Source organism: Pituophis catenifer, unplaced genomic scaffold (assembly GCF_029215685.1).
Source record: "Pituophis catenifer annectens isolate HBS135680 unplaced genomic scaffold, rPitCat1.0.hap2 SCAF_1, whole genome shotgun sequence".
NCBI classification, from domain to species: Eukaryota; Metazoa; Chordata; class Lepidosauria; order Squamata; family Colubridae; genus Pituophis; species Pituophis catenifer.
In genome coordinates this window covers 338,394,341-338,413,577 of record NW_027256881.1, presented here as the reverse complement: position 1 = coordinate 338,413,577, position 19,237 = coordinate 338,394,341, and the positions used below count along the sequence as shown (strand labels likewise).

At 45.4% G+C, this 19,237-nt stretch overlaps 1 protein-coding gene across 1 annotated transcript in view; it reads right to left on the bottom strand.

Annotated features, from left to right (window-relative positions):
• Nucleotides 1-19,237, bottom strand: part of COMP (cartilage oligomeric matrix protein) — a 44,325-nt gene that overhangs the window by 8,726 nt on the left and 16,362 nt on the right. The window contains exons 6-14 of the mRNA XM_070931836.1: nt 17,746-17,823; nt 15,741-15,899; nt 14,047-14,151; nt 9,077-9,184; nt 7,604-7,763; nt 6,385-6,503; nt 4,097-4,149; nt 2,676-2,869; nt 659-837 (exon numbers count right to left, since the gene is read on the bottom strand). Coding sequence (XP_070787937.1) covers nt 659-837; nt 2,676-2,869; nt 4,097-4,149; nt 6,385-6,503; nt 7,604-7,763; nt 9,077-9,184; nt 14,047-14,151; nt 15,741-15,899; nt 17,746-17,823 — 1,155 coding nt within the window. The remainder of the gene's footprint in view (nt 1-658; nt 838-2,675; nt 2,870-4,096; nt 4,150-6,384; nt 6,504-7,603; nt 7,764-9,076; nt 9,185-14,046; nt 14,152-15,740; nt 15,900-17,745; nt 17,824-19,237) is intronic.

The window sequence follows — 19,237 nt, the reverse complement described above, 5'->3', positions numbered from 1 at the left end:
CTGGTTTTCTCCTGCACCATGAACTGAATGAAGAACAGACCGGTGTCCTTGCAGCCAAGACTTCACCACCAGCAGCCTTGAATCATCTTCACCCAGGAAGGTAAGTGATATCCCACACCAAAGCAAGGCATAAAGCTCCTCCGATCAAAATATTTCCCATCACGGAAACTTAGCCTTTCCCAACCCGAAGCTGAATTAGACTTCAGTTCCCAGAATTCCCAGTCATATGGTTGGCAGAGTTCCCATAATGCCTTGTCAACCTCTCCATTGGCTGTGCTGGCTGGAAAGTACAGCTGTGAAAATTTCGGTACCACTTGGTACTTTGTTGGAGGGGAAGGCCTCCGATGTGTGTAAGACTAGAAGAACTGGACTCGCCCTTCATCAGAATATTTGAGAGTAACCCCAAAGGTGCTTTTTTCAAGAGGCCACTGGAGTGTCTGGTTTTTGTTTGAAGACGTTTCGCTTCTCATTCAAGATGCTTCTTCAGCTTTTGGACTCTTGAAAAAAGCACCTTTGGGAATCTCCATAGACGTTTGAGAGTAATGCAGTCGTTCTTCAGGACCAGAAGAGTTTTCAATAGTGCAAAGCATCATCGGGGCCAAAAACAAGAGCAAGCACACCAGGAAATCACTAAGCAACCTCAGAGCTGATAGCTAACCTGGTTGAGGACAATCCAGTTGGGGTCTATCTGGGCATCGCCTTCAGGATCCAACACAACAGTTTGAAAGGCCCGGAAGTCAGTCAGCGTCACCTGAGCATTTTCAGGGCAAACATCAATCCGGTCAATCACGTGGTCCTTATCAAAGTCACCCTGACAAGCATCTCCGACACCGTCTCCTGCAGAAGAGAGAGTGGGGAATCAGCTTTCCACAATTGCCCTGGGTTCAAAAGCAGAACTAGGACCACAAGCATCACACACCAGCCTAACCCTGCATGTTTACAGTCATACAGTGCAATAAATCCAGATCAAAATCTTTCCCCCCCCCCTGCAAATGACTTGCTTTCTGTTCTCGTTAGAGCCACGGTGGGGCAGTGGTTAGAGTGCAGTACTGCAGGCTACTTCTGCTGACTGTCAGCTGCCTGCAATTTGACGGCTCAAATCTCACCAGGCTCAAGGTTGACTCAGCCTTCCGAGGTCGGTAAAATGAGGACCTAGATTGTTGGGGGACGATAGGCTGACTCTGTAAACCGCTTAGAGAGGGCTGTAAAGCATTGTAAAGCGGTATATAAGTCTAAGTGCTATTGCTATTACGCAAAACTTAGAAATTCCCCCCCCTTCCTCAAAACAGAACTGGTACAAATAATTACGTTACAATCTAATTTTTCCCTCTGTGTGAATTTATAAAACAGACTGGAAGTGAAAATGGATAGTGGCATTTGCTATCTTGGGGTGCAACAAGAAGAAATAAAGTCCAGTTTGCGGGAAATAATTGTTCCCCTCTACTGTGTCTTGGCTGGACCCCATTTAGAGAAGAGAGTCCAGTTTAGGACAGTGACAAATTATTCAAAGGAGAGCTCCTAAGATGCTGAAGGGTCTGAAAACTAAGCCCTACATAGAATGATTAAATGTTGACCTACGAAAAATTCAGTTAAAGAAAGGGAGAATAGAGGGCTTCAAATATCTGAATGGTTGTCATCACGAAGAGGGAGTGGATTTATTCTCCATAGCTCCAACAGGTAGGATTAGAAGTAGAATATTATGACAAGGAAGGAAGTTTGGGTTAGATGTCAAAAGAAACTTCCTATCTTTGATCTGTTAGCCTAAACTGGTGAATTCTTCACCTCTACTTTTCCAACAGCCGGTTGGAAAAGTAGAGATGCCTCCAAGCAGTGTTTCTCAACCTTGGAGATCTCTGTTCTTCCCTTCTCTGTTTAATTTTATCTCTTTCTCTTCCTGTTTCTACCTGCCAAACATCTTCAGCTATACTTCCTAAAGTAGTCTGTGTTTTTAGAAAACCTATCCTCTAGAGCTATGCTGGCTGGAGAATTCTGGGATTTGAGGTCCACAAGTCTTAAAGTTGCCAAGTTTGAAGACCTCTGCTCTAGACTAACCCAGTGTTTTCCAATTTGGCAACTTTAAGACATGTAGACTTCGACCACCAAAATTCTCAAAGCTGCTATGTTTGAAGAACACTGGATTAACCCTTCCAGTATTCTTAACTTTTCCTGGAAGTAGCTGTAGCTTCTCTCTCCAATGTCCAAGTTGCTGTTCCACAAGGTCTCAACAACAGCCCTTTGGGAGAGTAGGAAAACAACCTTTTCCAGTTGTATTCAGACATGCTTCGTTCAAGTTAACTGGCTGGGGAATTCTAGGAATTGAAGTCTACAGATCTTAAAAATTGCCAAGGTTGAGAAACACTGTTTTAGCGCAAGGGTCTCTCCAAACTTGGCAATTTTGAGACTTGTGAACTTCAACTCCCAAAATGTGTAGTATATACTTATTTAAGTTTATATCAGCTTTCTGTCCTATGGTGACCAAAGACTTTAAGACCAAAGTCTTAAAAGTTGCCAAACTTGGAGATCCCTGTTCTTGTCAATACTACACTGGTCAGGGGGATGGACTATGGCCTTTTTCCAAATCCAGGATTATTTTAACTCGGTTGTGGACACCACTGTTCCATGTTTGTGCTTCCCTATAAAGGAAGAAATTGAGAGAGAAAGCATGTTGTCCTCACGATTTGTGTCCTGCTGGCCAGGATTGGGGACCAAACGACAATTGTCAGGTCCTGGGGGCTTGTGATCTGGGATGCCATCATTATCATCATCATCATCACATTCATCTCCAAGCCCATCCTGGTCAGAATCCAGCTGGGAGCTGTTGGGCACCGAAGGACAATTGTCGCGGGAATCCTGGTGCCCATCTCCATCTCTGCCAACAAGAAAGAAAAGAAAACTTAGAGTTGGGTGATGAGTGAAATAAGAGAATTATAGAAAAGGGACATCTTTGTCCAAGTTCAGCATCCCCTAAATCAGTGATGGCTAACCTTTTTGCTATCGCGTGCCAAAAGCTGGGGGAGTGCGGGGTGGTCGTGCGCATGCGTGCCCATACCCATAATTCAATGCGCCCTGTCCCCCCCACACACACGTGCATGAACCCCCCCATGCTCCCCGTTTTTGGCATGTGATGGCATGGTGGGCACAGTAGATTTTTGTTTGCCCTCCCCAGGCTCCAGAGGCTTTCTAGGAGCCTGGGGAGGGCAAAAACAGCCTTCCCCACCTCCTCGGACACCCTCCGGAGGCTGGAAACAGCCCGCTTGCCGACTTCCGTTGGGCCCAGAAGGCCCAAAATCAGCTGGCCAGTGCGCACATGTGCGCTGGAGCTGAGCTAGGGCAACGCTCGCGTGCCCACCAATATGGCTACGTATGCCACCTGCGGCACGCGTGCCATAGGTTCGCCATCACAGCCCTAAATTGTTCCCAATTACTACTGTTGGCACACCTATTTGAAATGAGAAGGCCATGATCCCGAAGGTTCTTTTTGAAAAGGCAACTGAACTGTGTTTTTCCTTGAAGATGTTTCGCTTTTCATCTGTGAAGCTTCTTCAGTTCAGTTCTTCAGAACTTAGAAGAACTGAGAACTAAAACTAGAACTAAGGAGAAATTTACTGCACAATTAATCAGTGGGCAAACTTGCTTCCAGATGTTGTGAATGCTCCAACACTGGAAGTTTTTAAGAAGGAAGTTTTTAAGAACCATTTGTCTGAAATGGTGTAGGATTTCCTGCCTGAGAAGAGGGTTGGACTAGAAGACCTCCAAGGTCCCTTCCAACTCTGTTATTTTATTCTAAAAACAAAGTCCAGTTGCCTTTTGAAAAAGCATATTTGGGACAACCATGACCTGGATGACTGAGAATCTCCATAGACAGAAGGTCTTTATTTCTGTCCCGTGTGGTGATTGAAGCTGTCAAGGCCTTCCCAACACAGTGGAACAGGTGTTGCCGAAAGAGTCTGCTTTCTCCATCTCTGTGTGACTTACCTACTCTCTTGTCTCCCTTCCAGCTAGAAGGGATTCATAGAGCAATTATTCTTGCAAGGATGCAGACAGAAATTCAAACCTTGCTACATGTGAAATGAAGGCAGATAATTCTTCAACTCACTTGTCCTGGTTGGTGTCACACGGGTCTCCAACAAGATCATGGTCAGTATCTTTCTAAGTAACGAAAAGTAGAAAACAGTTTTAATTAATTAATTAATTTATTTATTGGTTCGATTTATATGCCGCCCTTCTCCGGAGACTCAGGGCGGCTTACAATGCGTTAAGCAATAGCCTTCATACTTTTGTATATACCTGCTTAGTAGGGCTCTCGGGGGGCCCTAGGCGGTGTTCTTTTTTTATATATACAAAGTCAGTTTATTGCCCCCACAAACCGGGTCCTCATTTTACCTACCTCGAAAGGATGGAAGGCTGAGTCAACCTTGAGCCTGGTGAGATTTGAACTTGCAGTAATTGCAGGCAGCTGGTGCTACTTAATAGCACTTTAGTCTGCTGCGCCACCAAGGCTCTTGAATTGAATTGAATTGTATTGAATTGAATTGAAATGTCTTTGGAATATTAGTAGCTCGGATTAGTAGCTATGTTGTTGGTTTGAGCTCTGAGGCTGACGATTTGGTTGCGATTTGGTCACAAGCAAATGGGGCCGAAATGTTTGCAACCAAATTGCCAACCTCGGAGCTCAAACCAACAGCTTTAATTGTTTTTTTTTTAATTTCCCTGCCTTTAGAAACCTCCCTAAGATGCTTTTATCAGATGCAGACTTGGAATACTTGAATGTTTCAAGTGAAACATTTTCCACTTCTATCAACACTTCTATCTTCAAAATCTTTTCCATAAAGGCTAAGATTCCTAAACGTACCCTTGCTCTAAACGTACATTTCTATTGAATTGTTTAAGCTCTAGTTGTTTACAAAAAGATTTGAAGCAGGTGGCTTCCCACAATCAAAAGTCAAAAGATTTTATCCTGTGCTGGATTTTCCAGGCTCATTCACCCAGGAGAATGAAAAAGTCAGGGCACCATCCCAAATTATGAGTAATGAAGTTCCAATTAAAATAGCCCTTTACACTTCAAGGGAAGGTTTGATTGGAAGGATTTGCATTTGAGCATCCAAGACAGGACAGGAAAGGAGAAAGGGAAAGAGGAAAGACAAAGAAAAAGAAGGGAAGAGGGGAAGAGAGTAAAAAAGGAAAGAGGGGAAGGAAAAAGAAAGAATGATGAGGAAAGAAAAAAGAAGGAAGGAAGGAGGGAAGGGAAGGGAGGAGATTATAATGAGAGGGAGGGAGGGTCTGAAGGAAGTCCTGCCTTAGCACTTGGCCACCAAAGGTGCCCCAACACGAGTGACGTCAAGCTAGCCATGCCCCCCCCCCCCCCCGAGGTCAAACACAACCCTGATGTGGCCCTCAATGAAATCGAGTTTGACACCCCTGCTCTAAAGAATGCAATGTAAACAGGTCATGGAATTTTACCCATTTCTGACACCGTTTCCTGTGCACAAAAAAAATGCAAATATTGTAAACCGCCCAGAGAGTTCTGTAAAGCAGTGGTCACCAACTGGCGAGAAAAATTTGGTGGTCCTCAGAAAAATTATTTGCATTTTTTATATTGCACTAAATCAGGGGTTCTCAAACTACGGCCCCTGGGCCGAATACGTGCAATGAATGTTTGTGTTGCTGCAGAGAATCTCCTCCTTCGGGGTCTTTTTGTGTGGGTCAGAGGGGGACAGAAATTTCCACTTGGAGTCTGCTTCAGCCTCCTGGTACAGGGCTTTGGGTGAAGGCTGGAGGGAAGCGCTACTGGTGGCGAAGAGCCGGAGGGCTTCGTTCCAGTGGGACTGCATCATGGCCTGGAACTGGCTGACCATCTCAGCCCGCTGAACCTCCAGGCGCAAGTACCTGGCCTTCACTCCCGCAGGTCTTCCCTCTGCTTGGAAAACCTATGCTCCTAGTCCTGAGTGAGGTGCTTCTGCTGAACCTCCTTCTCGGCCAGATCCAATTTTTGCCAGCTGTTTTGCCAGCTCTTTTTTGTGGTGGCTGCTTAGCTCCAACAACTGCTTTCTAAGGAACCCGGGCGGGCAGGCGAGGAGGGGCTGGGAGGGGAGGGGCAAGTAGAGGCTGGCGAGGTTCCCCTCGGCACAAGTGACATCGAGTTGGCCATGCCCACTCAGTCACATGACTACCTAGCCATGCCCACCCAGCTGGTCATTAGGCGGATCATATTAGTGGTCCGCGGGATTTTAAATTATGAATTTAGTGGTCCCTGAGGTCCGAAAGGTTGGTGATCCCTGCTATAAAGTATATAAATGCTACTGCTATTCTCCTTAGCAAGTGCAGCTGTTTAGATCATTAAGCGACTAAAGTAGCATATTGTATGAATCCAAGCCAATGTCTCACCTGATCTGGGTTACTGATGAAGGGGCAGCTGTCACAGACGTCTCCAACTCCATCCCCGTCGGTGTCCTTCTGGTCATTATTTGGGATCCTCGGACAGTTGTCCAAGACATTTTTAATTTCTGGAGAAGAGGAAATAAATGAAACAGCAACCATAAGGAGCAAAGAATGTGGGGAGTTCCTGGGCCCAGAGACCACCAATGGGGGTCTCTGCTCTTAAGCCTCAGTTGTGATGGCTGGGAGTTTTTTGGGGGGGGGCACCCCAGCATCACACTTGCCAGATTATGTAGATCATAGCCTGGATAAATTTGGGAGGTTTCTTTTAACAAAGAGCAAGCCAAAAAATAGTTTGTATAAAAATGGTAGAGATAATCTTTGTGTCCGCACTCCAAGCTACATTCACTCCAGTGCTGACATAAGGAAGAGAAGAGGATGCTTGACTCTTCACCTACTTATTTTCCCCGAAGATATCATCCCCTAGGAGATGGGATGGGAGGAGGGGTATTCCTGTGAGCTGAAGTAGTAGAGATGGGGAGAGTGACTTGGAAGATGGCCAATGAGACGCAGAGAATTGGGGAACGGAAAGGGAGGGTTTGGGGTCAGAAGGTCAGTGCTGACTACGATGGACTCGGGGACAGATTGTTGTGCTCAATAAATGAAAGATTTCATCAAAGACTATTTGTTTGGAAATGCAATTTATTTGAGACGACATCGTAACCTGACACTTTGATTTATGACTAGTCCCTTAGCCATCATTCATAGTTTCAATGGAACCCCCCCAAAACCTTATAACCTGACTCTGAAATCCCAATGTCATCCCCTCCCCTCATAGTCACATAACAGTATTGAGGTACCTGGCAACAGCCCCATATTTACCAATCACGTGACAGTGATTTATGACGTATTTTCTGGAAACCGGCATTTAATTCCGGTTTTCAGGAAAAAAGCACTCCATAACGAACAATGGATATGCTTAATGTTAAGTGTTCATTTAACAAATGCTACAAAAAAGGTTCTAAAATCAGGTCCACTCAAACAGTGACTCACTTTACAACCGTAATTGCCGGTCTTAATTGTGGTCGTAAGTCGAGGACTACCTGTATCTTCAACAAAGCAAGAAAAGCTGGTTTCACAGAGTAATGATCTTGCTCTGTGAAACTCTGGAGAAAATATATATATTTTAAACCGGCCCATTTTCTGAGCCCAGAAAGCCCAAACTCACTGTCTCCATCCATATCGTTGTCGCACAGATCTCCCCATCCGTCGCCATCACTGTCCCACTGGTTGTTATTCTTAATATTCCGGCAGTTGTCACAAGCATCCCCAAAGTTGTCTAGATCCACATTTTGCTGGTCCGCATTGGGCACAAACACACAGTTGTCCTGCAGGGGGAAGGATTCGTAAGTCGGAAAGAAACGAGAAAACCAGCTCGGCTTTGCAAAAAATTGGAGTAGCTGACAAAGCCTGCTTGTTGAGATGTTGGTTTTTCCCTGCAATACACAGTGAGATGTTTCAAGGGAAGCTGGCAAGCAGGATACGTTGGGGAAATCTCCTGCTGAAGTCATGAACATCATGTTCCCAAAATGTTGATGTTCTCTTTAGGCATCGTACAAGTTCCAATGCAGAGGTGTCCAATTTTGGCAAGTTTAAGGCTTGTGGACTTCAACTCCCAGAATTCCCCAGACAGCCATGCTGGGAGATGAAGTCCACAAGCCTTAAATGTTTGAGACAAACACACAAAATAGTTTGTCGCAAAAGTGACTGCCTGTGAAGGCTTCTGGATTGGGGCTGAAAGGCAAAAACGGAAGCGGTATGCTCTGTCCCATAATTGGGTAGACCAGGTTGCCATGACAAAAATATCTTTCCCCTGGTATTAGCTGACAAAGGGAGGGAGAGCCCGTGGCCTAGAAGTTAATACATCTACCTAATATGCAAGTAGTCTGGGTTCGAATCCCAGAAGGGTATGGCTAGCTGATAGGAGCTGAATAGTTTGAAATAGATCTATAGTTAAGGTAAAGGCTCCCCTCGCACATATGTGCTAGTCGTTCCCAACTCTAGGGGGTGGTGCTCATCTCCATTTCAAAGCCGAAGAGCCAGCGTTGTCTGAAGACGTCTCCGTGGTCATGTGGCCGGCATGACTAAACGCCAAAGGCGCACGGAACACTGTTACCTTCCCACCAAAGGTGGTCCCTATTTTTCTACTTGCATTTTTTACGTGCTTTCGAACTGCTAGGTTGGCAGAAGCTGGGACAAGTAACAGGAGCTCACCCCGTTACGCGGCACTAGGGATTCGAACCGCCGATCTTTTGATCGACAAGCTCAGCCTCTTAGCCACTGAGCCACCACGTCCCCAGATCTTTTTTTTTTTTAATAGTTTTTATTAAATGATTTTCTTCATTTTATATCACAATTTTGATCTTTACAGCGGAAGAATAACGAAAATAATTTGTATGTACTTAGGAGATATACTGATACCGGAGCGCTGTAAAGACCGCGTCCCTAGATCTATACTAGTCTCCCTTTATTTCTTTGTCGGTAAAACATAAATTCAACACACAAGCCTTAAAATTGCCAAGATTGGACACCCACTGCTAAATGGATCACTTTGAAATTAGAATAAAGATTCTTTGGTCTTAGGAAATACAGGAGAGAAACGGTCTGAAGATGATGGGTCACTGTCAGGAGGCGTCCTAACCTCGGAGTTTTTTATCCCGTCCCCATCAGCATCATCGTCACAGGCGTCACCAATCCCATCCCTGTCAGCGTCTTCTTGGCCAGAGTTGGGAACCGTCAAGCAGTTATCCTGAAGGACCAAAAAGAGGAAATGTCACTTAAAACAAAAATTTGTATCCCACCTTTATTTTTTTTTTTATTATTATAATTAAGTCAAGAAAGTGAACAAACTCAATACTGTTTCTCCTCTTTATTTTCCCCACAACAACCCTGTGAGGTGGGTTGGCTCAAAGTCACACAGCCAGCTTTCATACCTAAAGCAGGACAAGAACTCACCATCTCCTGGTGATTGGCCTGAAATCACCCAATCAGCTTTCATGCTTAGGGAGGGACTAGAACTCAGTCTCCTGACGATTGGTCCAAAGTCACCCAGCTGGTTTTCATGCCTAAAGCAGGACTAGAACTCAGAGTCTCCTGAATTCTAGCCTGTTGTCTTAACCGCTAACTGCTAAACCAAACTTTTTGGAAGATATTTTCTCTTAGCCTGAGAGTGCCAGCCGTCAACGCAAGATATAATTTCTCCAATGCTGACTTTTAATTACTTGGCAAAATAGTTTCTCAGTTATTAGATTTGAACTATGTTGGTCTGTGTGTGCCAAGAATATTAAGGCATTTATTTTTTGAATTAAAATATTTATTTATTCCTGTGATTTCTGCACTACTCCAGTCTGATCTCAGAAGTGTACTGAGGCCAATAATTTGATTTTAAAAACCCAAATTCCCAGAAATACATCAAAGAAGTGCACTTCTAGGGGTATCTGCAAGATATGGTCAAAAGAGTCAAGATGGCGGGCACAACAGTGCAATCAAAGCCCTGCCTTTTTTGGGAGGGGGTAGAGTGGATCACAGAGCTTCAATCTCACTGACATGGCCTCCATCCTGACTTTGCTGACTAGAGAATTCTGGGAGTTGAAGTCCACATATCTTAAAGTTGCCAAGTTTGAAAAACACAGATTTATAAAAGTGACTTAGAATTCTTGGAGTATTTGGTTTAAGAGAAATGTGATTAAGCTGAATTCAGCTCAGTAGCTATTATTGATTAATCCTCACTGTATTTATTTCAACAAATGTATAAGATATTGAGTGCATTTAATTGGCAAAGACATCCTGCAAAATTTTCATTGTACAGGTATGAATTAAGAAAGGTGGATTTAATTTTCCACACTTTCAATAATCATGAAGTTTGTTTATCCCAGCTTTACTTGCTGACTGAAATAACAAACTTCACAACTCAACTCTGTTTTCAGCTCAAGGCTTCTGACCCCACTTAATTGCTAATAAATATTGGGATGCCTTGATTACACGGAAATTGTTGGGTCATAGTTATAACTGCAACCTGTTTATTTGTGAACAGTTATATCCCAAGACAATTTCAGTTTTAAAATGGTGTTTACATCTATGATGGGGGGCAGTGGTAAGAATAAACTGGGCCTCTTGGTGTTTTATTATTTTGAATTCACTCCGTCCCAAAGAAACCATTTGAAAGGCCTGCGCAGAATTAAAAATGAGGTTCATTTACCTCAGAATATTTTCTTGGCAGTTTGTTCAACATTTGTCATTTGGTCTATTTGCTCCAGATGTTATTGCTGCGGTTAGAGGTGTCGGCGGAATTAATTACAGCCGGTAAATTTTTCATATAAAAAGTTCAAAGAAGCTAAAGACAAGACTATGACTTATTTACATGACCTCCAAAATGGGGATTTGGATGTCCTATCTTGGTAAAACCAGCAGAGAAATGCTTAAGTCATGTGAAATTAATTTCCAGGGGTGTTTACATGAGTTTAATCATCATAAATCGTTTTGTTTTGTGCACAATGAATTCCTCTAAGAATGTTTAAGAAGGACTGAATAAAATTGCCTTATTGTTGGAATTGGGTCATTAATGCATACAGTTATTTGACTTGACTTTACAAATATTCATTTAGTGACCATTGAAAAAAGTGACTTACAACCTGTCCTCACAATTACAACCATTGCATCATTAGAAGAGCATTTGACGGCTGTGACCAGGAGCATTTTTCATCAGGTCCGCCTGATTCGCCAGTTGCATCCCTTTCTAGATCCGGACTCCTTACGCACAGTCACTCATGCCCTCATCACCTCCCGCCTGGACTATTGCAACGCTCTCTACATGGGGCCCCCCTTGAGGAGCACTCAGAGGCTCCAACTGGCGCAGAGTGCGGCTGCGCGGGTGGTTATGGAGCGACGTGGCGTTCCCATGTAACACCTCTCCTGCGCGAGCTGCACTGGCTCCCGGTGGTCTTCCGGATGCGCTTCAAGGTTTTGGTTATCACCTTTAGAGTGCTCCATGGCTTAGGACCTGGTTATTTACGGGACCGCCAGCTACCACCAATAGCCTCCCACCGGCCAGTACACTCCCATAGAGAGGGGCTCCTCTGGGTGCCGTCGGCCAAACAATGTCGACTGGCGGCCCCCAGGGGAAGAGCCTTCTCTGTGGGGGCACCTACTATCTGGAACGAGCTCCCCCCGGAGATACGGAGGATCCCGGATCTGCGCACCTTCCGTCGCGCTCTCAAGACTTTTTTATTCCATCAAACCGGCCTGGCCTAAATCTTTCCCCTTTAAAATGTAAATTTTAATTTGTTTTTAAAATTATTGGGTGTTTTAAATTTGTCTCGGCCAAATTGTTTAATTCGGTTTTATTCTGTTTTTAAATTTTGTATTTATGTGTTTTATTCTGTGGCTGCTCACTGCCCTAAGTCCTTCGGGAGTAGGGCGGTATAGAAATCCAATAAATGAAATGAAAAATGAAATGAAATTCCCCAAATTCACAAGATCAAAATTCAAGTTTTCGGCAACCAGCCTGTATTTACAATGATTACAGCATCCCGGGGCATGTGATGGCCATTTGCGACCTTCTCAGCAGGCATCTGACAAGCAAAGTCCATGGGGGAAGCCAAATTTCCCCGATGCTGACTTTTAATTAACTTAATTATCATGCGATTCACTTAACAGTTCCAGTGATTCACTTAATAGCAGAAAAGGTTGTAAAATTGAGCACGACTTACTGAACAATTGCATTGCTTAGCAATGGAAATTCTAGTCACAATTGTGGTCGTAAGTCAGAACTACCAATGCAGGACAAATTTGAAGGTGATGCTTCTATGTCTATGTTTCTCTCCATGGTATCAGTTGTTCTGTGATTTTTCTCCTCTGCCCCAAAATAACAAAGATCACACTAATGAAATAGAGGCCTCCCAAACTTATCTCCCTGCCTTTTATTCCCCTGCCTTGAAGTGGGCTTCACTGATAGAATCGTAGGACTGGAAGGAGTTTGAATGTCTTCTAGTCCAACCCCCTGCTCATGTCAGGAGACCTTATACCCGTGATGGCGAACTTAGTTCAGCATGTGTGCGCAGGCCAGCTCATTTTTGGGCCCTCTGAGCCCACTGGAAGTCGGGAAACAGGCTGTTTCCGGCCTCCGGAGGGCCTCTACGGGGGGGGGGGAGGCCAATTTTTCACTCTCCCCAGGCTCCAGAGCCTTTCTAGGAGCCTGGGAAGGGCAAAAACGGCCTTCCCACCCACCCCCCCCGTGGCCGGAAATGGGTGGGGTGGGGAAGGCCATTTCCGTCCTCCCCAGGGTCCTAGAAAGGCTCTGGAGCCTGGGGAGGGCAAAAAACAGGCCTACCGAGCCCACCATCCCATCATGTGCCAAAAGTGGGGGGAGCATGGGGCGCTCATGCGCGCATGTGCGGGGCACATAGAAATATGGGTGTGGGCACGCACGCGCGCGATCCCCCCCCCGCGTTCCCCCCGCTTTTGGCACGCAACGGCAAAACGTTTAGCCATCACTGCCTTATACCAATACTGGTCAAATGGTTGTCCAGTCTATTTTTGAAAAGCTCCAGGGATGGATCACCCACAACTCTGGAAGCAAGCCATTGATTAATTGCTCTCACTGTCAGAAAATTTCTCCTCCTAGGTTAGATCTCTCTTTAACAAGCTTCCACCCATCACTCCTTGTCCTGCCCTCTGGCACTTTGGAGAATAAATCTCTTCTTTGTGACAGCCTCCCAAGTACTGGAAGACAGCTATCATGCTCCCACTCACTCTTCTTTTAGATAGGTTAAGCCAATGTTTCTCAACCTTGATGTGTTGAAGATGGGTGGACTTCAATTCCCAGAATTCTGGCTAGGGGATTCTGGGAGTTGAAGTCCATCCATCTTCAAGCTGCCAAGGTTGAGAAACACTGGGTTAGACATACCTAGTTCTCTCAGTTGTTCTTATAGTACCGTGATGGCGAACCTATGGCACGCGTGCCAGAGGTGGCACTTAGAACCCTCTCTGTGGGCATGCGCACCACCTCCAGCTGCTCTTCTGGGTTTGGTCATGCACATGGGCACTGACCAGCTGCTGTCTTCCAGGTTCTGGCGTGCGCATGTGTGCCGGAAGACCAGCTGCGTGGCACCCATGTGTGCACCGGAACCTGGATGAGAGCAGCTGGCCAGCGCTCCGGCGTGAGTGCACTCCAGTTTTGGCACTTGGTGGCGAAAAGGTTAGCCGTCACTGTTATAGTATAGAGCCTTCAAATCGGTGGTATTCAGCCGGTTCTATCCGGTTCGGGCAAACCGGTAACGGCGATTGTGGGAGGCTCCGCCCACCCTCCCGGACATCATCACATCCCGTTTTTGACGCTCTGCGCATGCGCAGATGGTCCTGCAATGTGCAGAAGGCCCTGCACATATGCAGAGGTGTTGCGTACAAAGCGAGCGCCCACGTGAGCTCACATTTGCAAACCGGTAGCGAAGGTAAGTGAATACCACCCCTGCTTCAAATCCTTTATCGTCATTGTTGCTCTTCTCTGGACTCTTTCTAAGGTCTCAGCCTCTTTTTTGGATTCCCCACCAGAGCAGGAGAAACGGATGAAACCATGGGCTGAGGGAAAACCCTAACTCAAAGGAGGTCTCTTACCTTCTGGCACTTTTCATCATTGCAAGGAAGCTTCTCATCTGGAATCCCATCAATGTCAGTATCTCTTCCACAAATGTGGCCATTTCCTGCCCACCCGACGATGCACTAGAAGCAGAAGGAATCGTGAATGCCTATCCTTGCCACCGCCTCCCAAGAAAAAAAAAATGGCTCTAAATTGAGGCAGACCTCAATATGGGAAATTCCTGTCAGGGAAGGGGGACCAAATTGAACTCATCCTCACTATCTGTTGTGGCCCACCAGCGGCCAGCAGAGCTAGTGGCAGACTCGGACAGTGAGGAGATTGGGGAGGAACATGGGCCAGTCCTGGAGTCTGGGAAAGGCTCTGAGGAGGCCTCTGCGTCAAAAGCAGAGAGGGGGCCAGGGCCGTCTGACAGTTATCAGCTGCCTTCGGAGTCGGACGTCAGTGGGGCAGAAGAACAGCTGGAGCCTGTTCCCAGTGTGCGCATGCACAGAGCTGCCAGGAGAAGGGAACAGCTAAGAAACAAGGGTCAACTCAGGAGTAAAGCCACAGGTGGACAGTGAATGGCCCCTCCCATAGGGAATAAAGAGGAGCGAAAGGGGAGGGGAGTTTGCAGGAAACAATTAGTTCAATTCATTAGAGTGAAGATCTGTTCCTGACTTCTTGCCAAGTATTGTCTGCTACAGAGTGGCGGTATGGAAGATATCAGCCTGGCAGCTCTCCAAGCCTCATAAAGGTCTGTAAGTTGTGAAATCTCATGAACAACTGTTGGCCAGAACTTTGCTGGAGAGGAATTTTCTTTAAACTAAATAAATAATCGGGACAAGGAGTCGGCTTCGTGCTTTTGGGAAGCCTAGGTCATAACACTATCACCATCACGTGGGAACAATGACTCGATCAAGTCCTGAATTACCAAGAAAAGAGAATATTTGTAGTTCAGGGTTGAACTGTGGAATCCTTGGTGCTTTCTGAGCTTGGTTGTTTTCATCCAGGTAACATTGGATTTCATTGCTCAATAGGTAACATGTAGCACTGGTGACGTTACCTGGTGGGTAGTGAAACGTCTGCAAGAAAACAACTAAGCTCAGAAAGCAGAAGCCGTATGCTCCGTCCCATATTTGGGTAGACCAGGTTGCCCTGATAGACCGGAAAAACACTTAATCTTTCCCCTGGTACAGCTGACAAAGCAAGGAGAGCCCATAGCCTAGAGGTTAATACATCTGCCTAATATGCAAGCAGCCCAGGTTTGAATCCCAGAAGGGTATGGCTAGCTGATGAGAGTTAAAAAGCTTGAAATAGTTATACTAGTCTCCCTTTATTTCTTTGTCGGTAAATTTAAATTTAACAAGCAAGCTCAGAGAGCACCAAGAACTCCACTGTCCTAGATTAGCCTCTACCTCTAACAGAGACAAGGAATTTGTGTGTCACCTTGCAACCTGCCTTGGTCAACAGCTTGTTCTTCCATTGCTAGCAGCTTTAACGTTCCTCTTTTCCTAAAATAAATTACTACTACTGTCTGGAATCTGACATCGTCTGCACTCAAAGGCACTCTGTACTGTGGACACAGAGTGTGCCCCAGCGTAAAACAGGTTCTGAGCAAACAAATCCAGGCCTTTCCACCGTTTGCAACTGAGAAACTACAACATCCGTTTCCCAAATCTTGGGCCTGTTTGGGAAGTCGGTGGGGAACTTCCAGAGAAAGCCTCCAACTCACCTGGCAGATGAGGGTCCCATCCCGCTCGACAATGCACTCTGCTTTCTCATGACAAGGACTTGGTTGACCATTGGGGCAACGTCGCTTGGTCTTGACCCGGCAGCCGGAACTCTGGTCCCCTTCAAAGCCACTCTTGCATGCCCCACATTTGTAGGAGCCCTGCAGGAGGAAACGTGGTAGTCAACCAGCTGGATTGACATTCGTCTTCTCCCCACAACAAGCTGGATGAAACCAGCTCACTCTTGTGAGACCTTCTCTCCACCTTCACTTTCTCTCCATCTTTTCCATCCTTTACAAAATAACAGAGTTGGGAGGGACCTTGGAGGTCTTCTAATCCAGGGCTCCCCAACCTTGGCAACTTTAAGACTTGTGGACTTCAACTCCCAGAAGTCCACAAGTCTTAAAGTTGCCAAGGTTGGAGACCCCTGTTCTAGTCCAGCCCCTGATCAAGCAGGAAACCTTATACTATTAGAAATAAATGGTTGTCCAATCTCTTCTTAAAAATCTGCAGTGTTGGAGCACCGATAACTTCTGGAGGCAAGCCATTCTACTGGTTATTTATTTAAAACAATAATTGTTTATTGAAAGCACAGGAGTCTAACCTTGGGAACTTTAAACCTGTGGCCTTCAAGTCCCAGAATTCCCCAGCCAGCCAAGCTTAGCTGGGGAATTCTGGGACTTGAAGTCCACAAGTCTTAAAAGTTGCCCAGGTTGGACACCCCTGGTTTAAAGCATCCCAAAGGGTGGTAATGCTCTGAGATTCATAGAATCCCTCTGGCTCCACTGCAGCCAGGGTGGATAAAAATCAATGATTTTTTTAAAAAAATCAAAACAATCAGATTTTTTTGATTTAAATCGGATTTTTTTGATTTTTATCTTATTTATTTTAATAAAAAACTTTTGGGGTAAAAATCTATCGTAAGATAGTTTTCTATTTAAGATACATAAATAATTTGGTTTATTCAGCATGAAATGGAGCTTAGCTATGTAGCATGAGGCTGTATATTCTGCAACGCTGGGACTATCGGTGAGTCAACAGTGGGTCAAAGGAGTAGCAGAGATGACAGTTGCTCTTTAAAAATTATGATTTAAATCGAGTTGATTTAAATCAAGCCTTTTTACTAGTGATTTAAATCATGATTTTAATTGTGATTTAAATCAACTCGATTTAAATCAAATCCACCCTGACTGCAGCACATGCTCAAATGGAACCCAAACTCAGATTCTTTTCCGGGTTTTTAATGAACGCACGTCCAACTCTGGAAGCCGTTCCCACCTTACGATGGGACATGCATGTCAGGGTGCTAATTAATCCCATTCTGCTTTTGGGTAATCGCACCTTGATTTAGAGACGTGGATCGAGACTTTTCCTTGCAAGTATACATTAAGAAAATAAACCCAAAGATATATTTTTCTAAGAAAAACTCATTTATTTGTTATAAAGAAAATAAAACATCTCACTAATCTAAATAGTTACATTTTGGCAACGTTCCTGCCGGCCACCTCTCTGCGGCCGGATCTGTTGGCAGGAGAACAAAGAAAGATAGAAGAAAGAAAGTGAAGGAATGTGGACATGCGCAGTTAGCTTACTGATAAGAAACTTGGCAAGCTACGGAAAGACTGAAAATCCAAAAATAAAAGCTCATCTGGTAAATACAAAAACGTGGTGACAATGCATTCTGACGCTCCTCCAAACACAAGACACAACAGGATGTTTAAGTCAGTATGGCTGGCCGGACACCAGCCCTTCTCCTCTGAAACATCCAGGCGATGGAAACAGTGAGTCAGGAGACTTGCCTGCAGCTGGTGGCTCTTAGATGAGATCCACTAATCTTGGAAAGCTAAGCAACCCACAAAGATCAAATTGCAAGGAGAAGGAAGGAGACATCAGGGAGGGGGAGAGCACCAGGTTGGAGAAGGCTGGTCCAATTTTTCCCCACCCACTCTGGAGGCAATAAAGTCCAGGTCTGAGAAGTTATGAGACAGAATGGTGAAGAATAGTTACCGGAGTGTTAATGCAGATGGAATTTGACACGCAGTTTCTGGCAGTCCCTTCCTCGCATTCGTTGACATCATTACAGATCTTTTTGGCAAAACAAACACACAGGGATCAGGAGGAAGGGCTGGATCCAATGATGGGAGCATCATGCAGGTAGTCCTCGACTTACAACCATTCACTGAAAGTTACACACTGAAATTTTTTCACACTTAGGGCCGTTTCAGCATCCCCATGATCACATGATCAAAATTCAGACACTCGGCAAACGGTTCATATATATGACGATTGCCGTGTCCCCGAAGTCATGCAATCCCCTTTTTGTGACCTTCTCATCAGCAAAGTCAATGGGGAAACTGGATTCACTTAACAACTATGTGACTGACTTAAAAATTGTAGTGATTCGCTTAACAACTGTAGCATGGAGTAACATGGGGGCAAAAGTGAGACTTAACTGTCTCACTTAGCAACAAACATTTTGGGCTCAATTGTGGTTGTAAATCAAGGACGACCTGATCTATGACTTAGTGATCGTTTAGTGATTGTTCAATTTAGCGATTGTTCAAATTTAGTGATTGTTCAAGATTACAATGAATCCCCCCAAAGTTTCAATAGGCAGGCCAACCCTCTCCCCGTGATCATGTGACCATATTTTGGGTGCTCAGCCACCAATTGGCATTGCCTTTTGCAGCATCCCACCGTTACGTGATTGTAATGCATGACATTTTTGTTGAAAATCAGCATTTCTTTCTATTTTCTGGCAAAAAACCCCCATAGCTAACAGATCTCCCCAGGGCTACTTCTAACTCATATTTGAAATTTGAACGGCTGCCTGCCCCCTAAGGTCACATGATCACATTACGGGCGCTCAGGAATTGGCTCAGATTTGTGGCCATTTGTAGCATCCCTCAGTGACCACAATTTGCATTTTTTTGCCAGAAACCGTCCACTCAACGGATCCATTTAACAACCACTGCAAAAATGGTAATAAAATCTGTAGCGGCCATGTGGTGACGGGTGGGCTGCTGGGGGTTCGCAGGGGTTCGGGAAAACCTCTAGCTAAGATTCTGTGCAGTTCAGAGAATCACCAAATCCCACTCCTGGCTGGCCCCGCCCACCCCACCCCTCCCAGGAGTCCCCATGCAGCCTGTTTTGGATGCAGGTAAGCACACACAGAGGCTCGGGAAGGGCGAAAAACGGGCCTACCGTTTCCGGCCTCTAGAGGGCCTCTGGAGCCTGGGGAGGCCATTTTCACCCTCCCGGAGGCCCAACAAAAGTCTCCGGAGCTCGGGGCGGGCAAAAACGCTCCCCTCCACAGTGGTGCAGGAGGCTGACTAGACCACGCCCACCATGGCCATGCCCACCCAGCTACCGGGCAGAGAACCCCTTGCTAAAATTTTTGAAGCCCACCCCTGTGTGGTGACCCACTTATCGACCGACATGACTTACGGTCGTAAGTTGAGGACTGCCTGCATGCGCTGCCAATGTTACAAATTCGCCC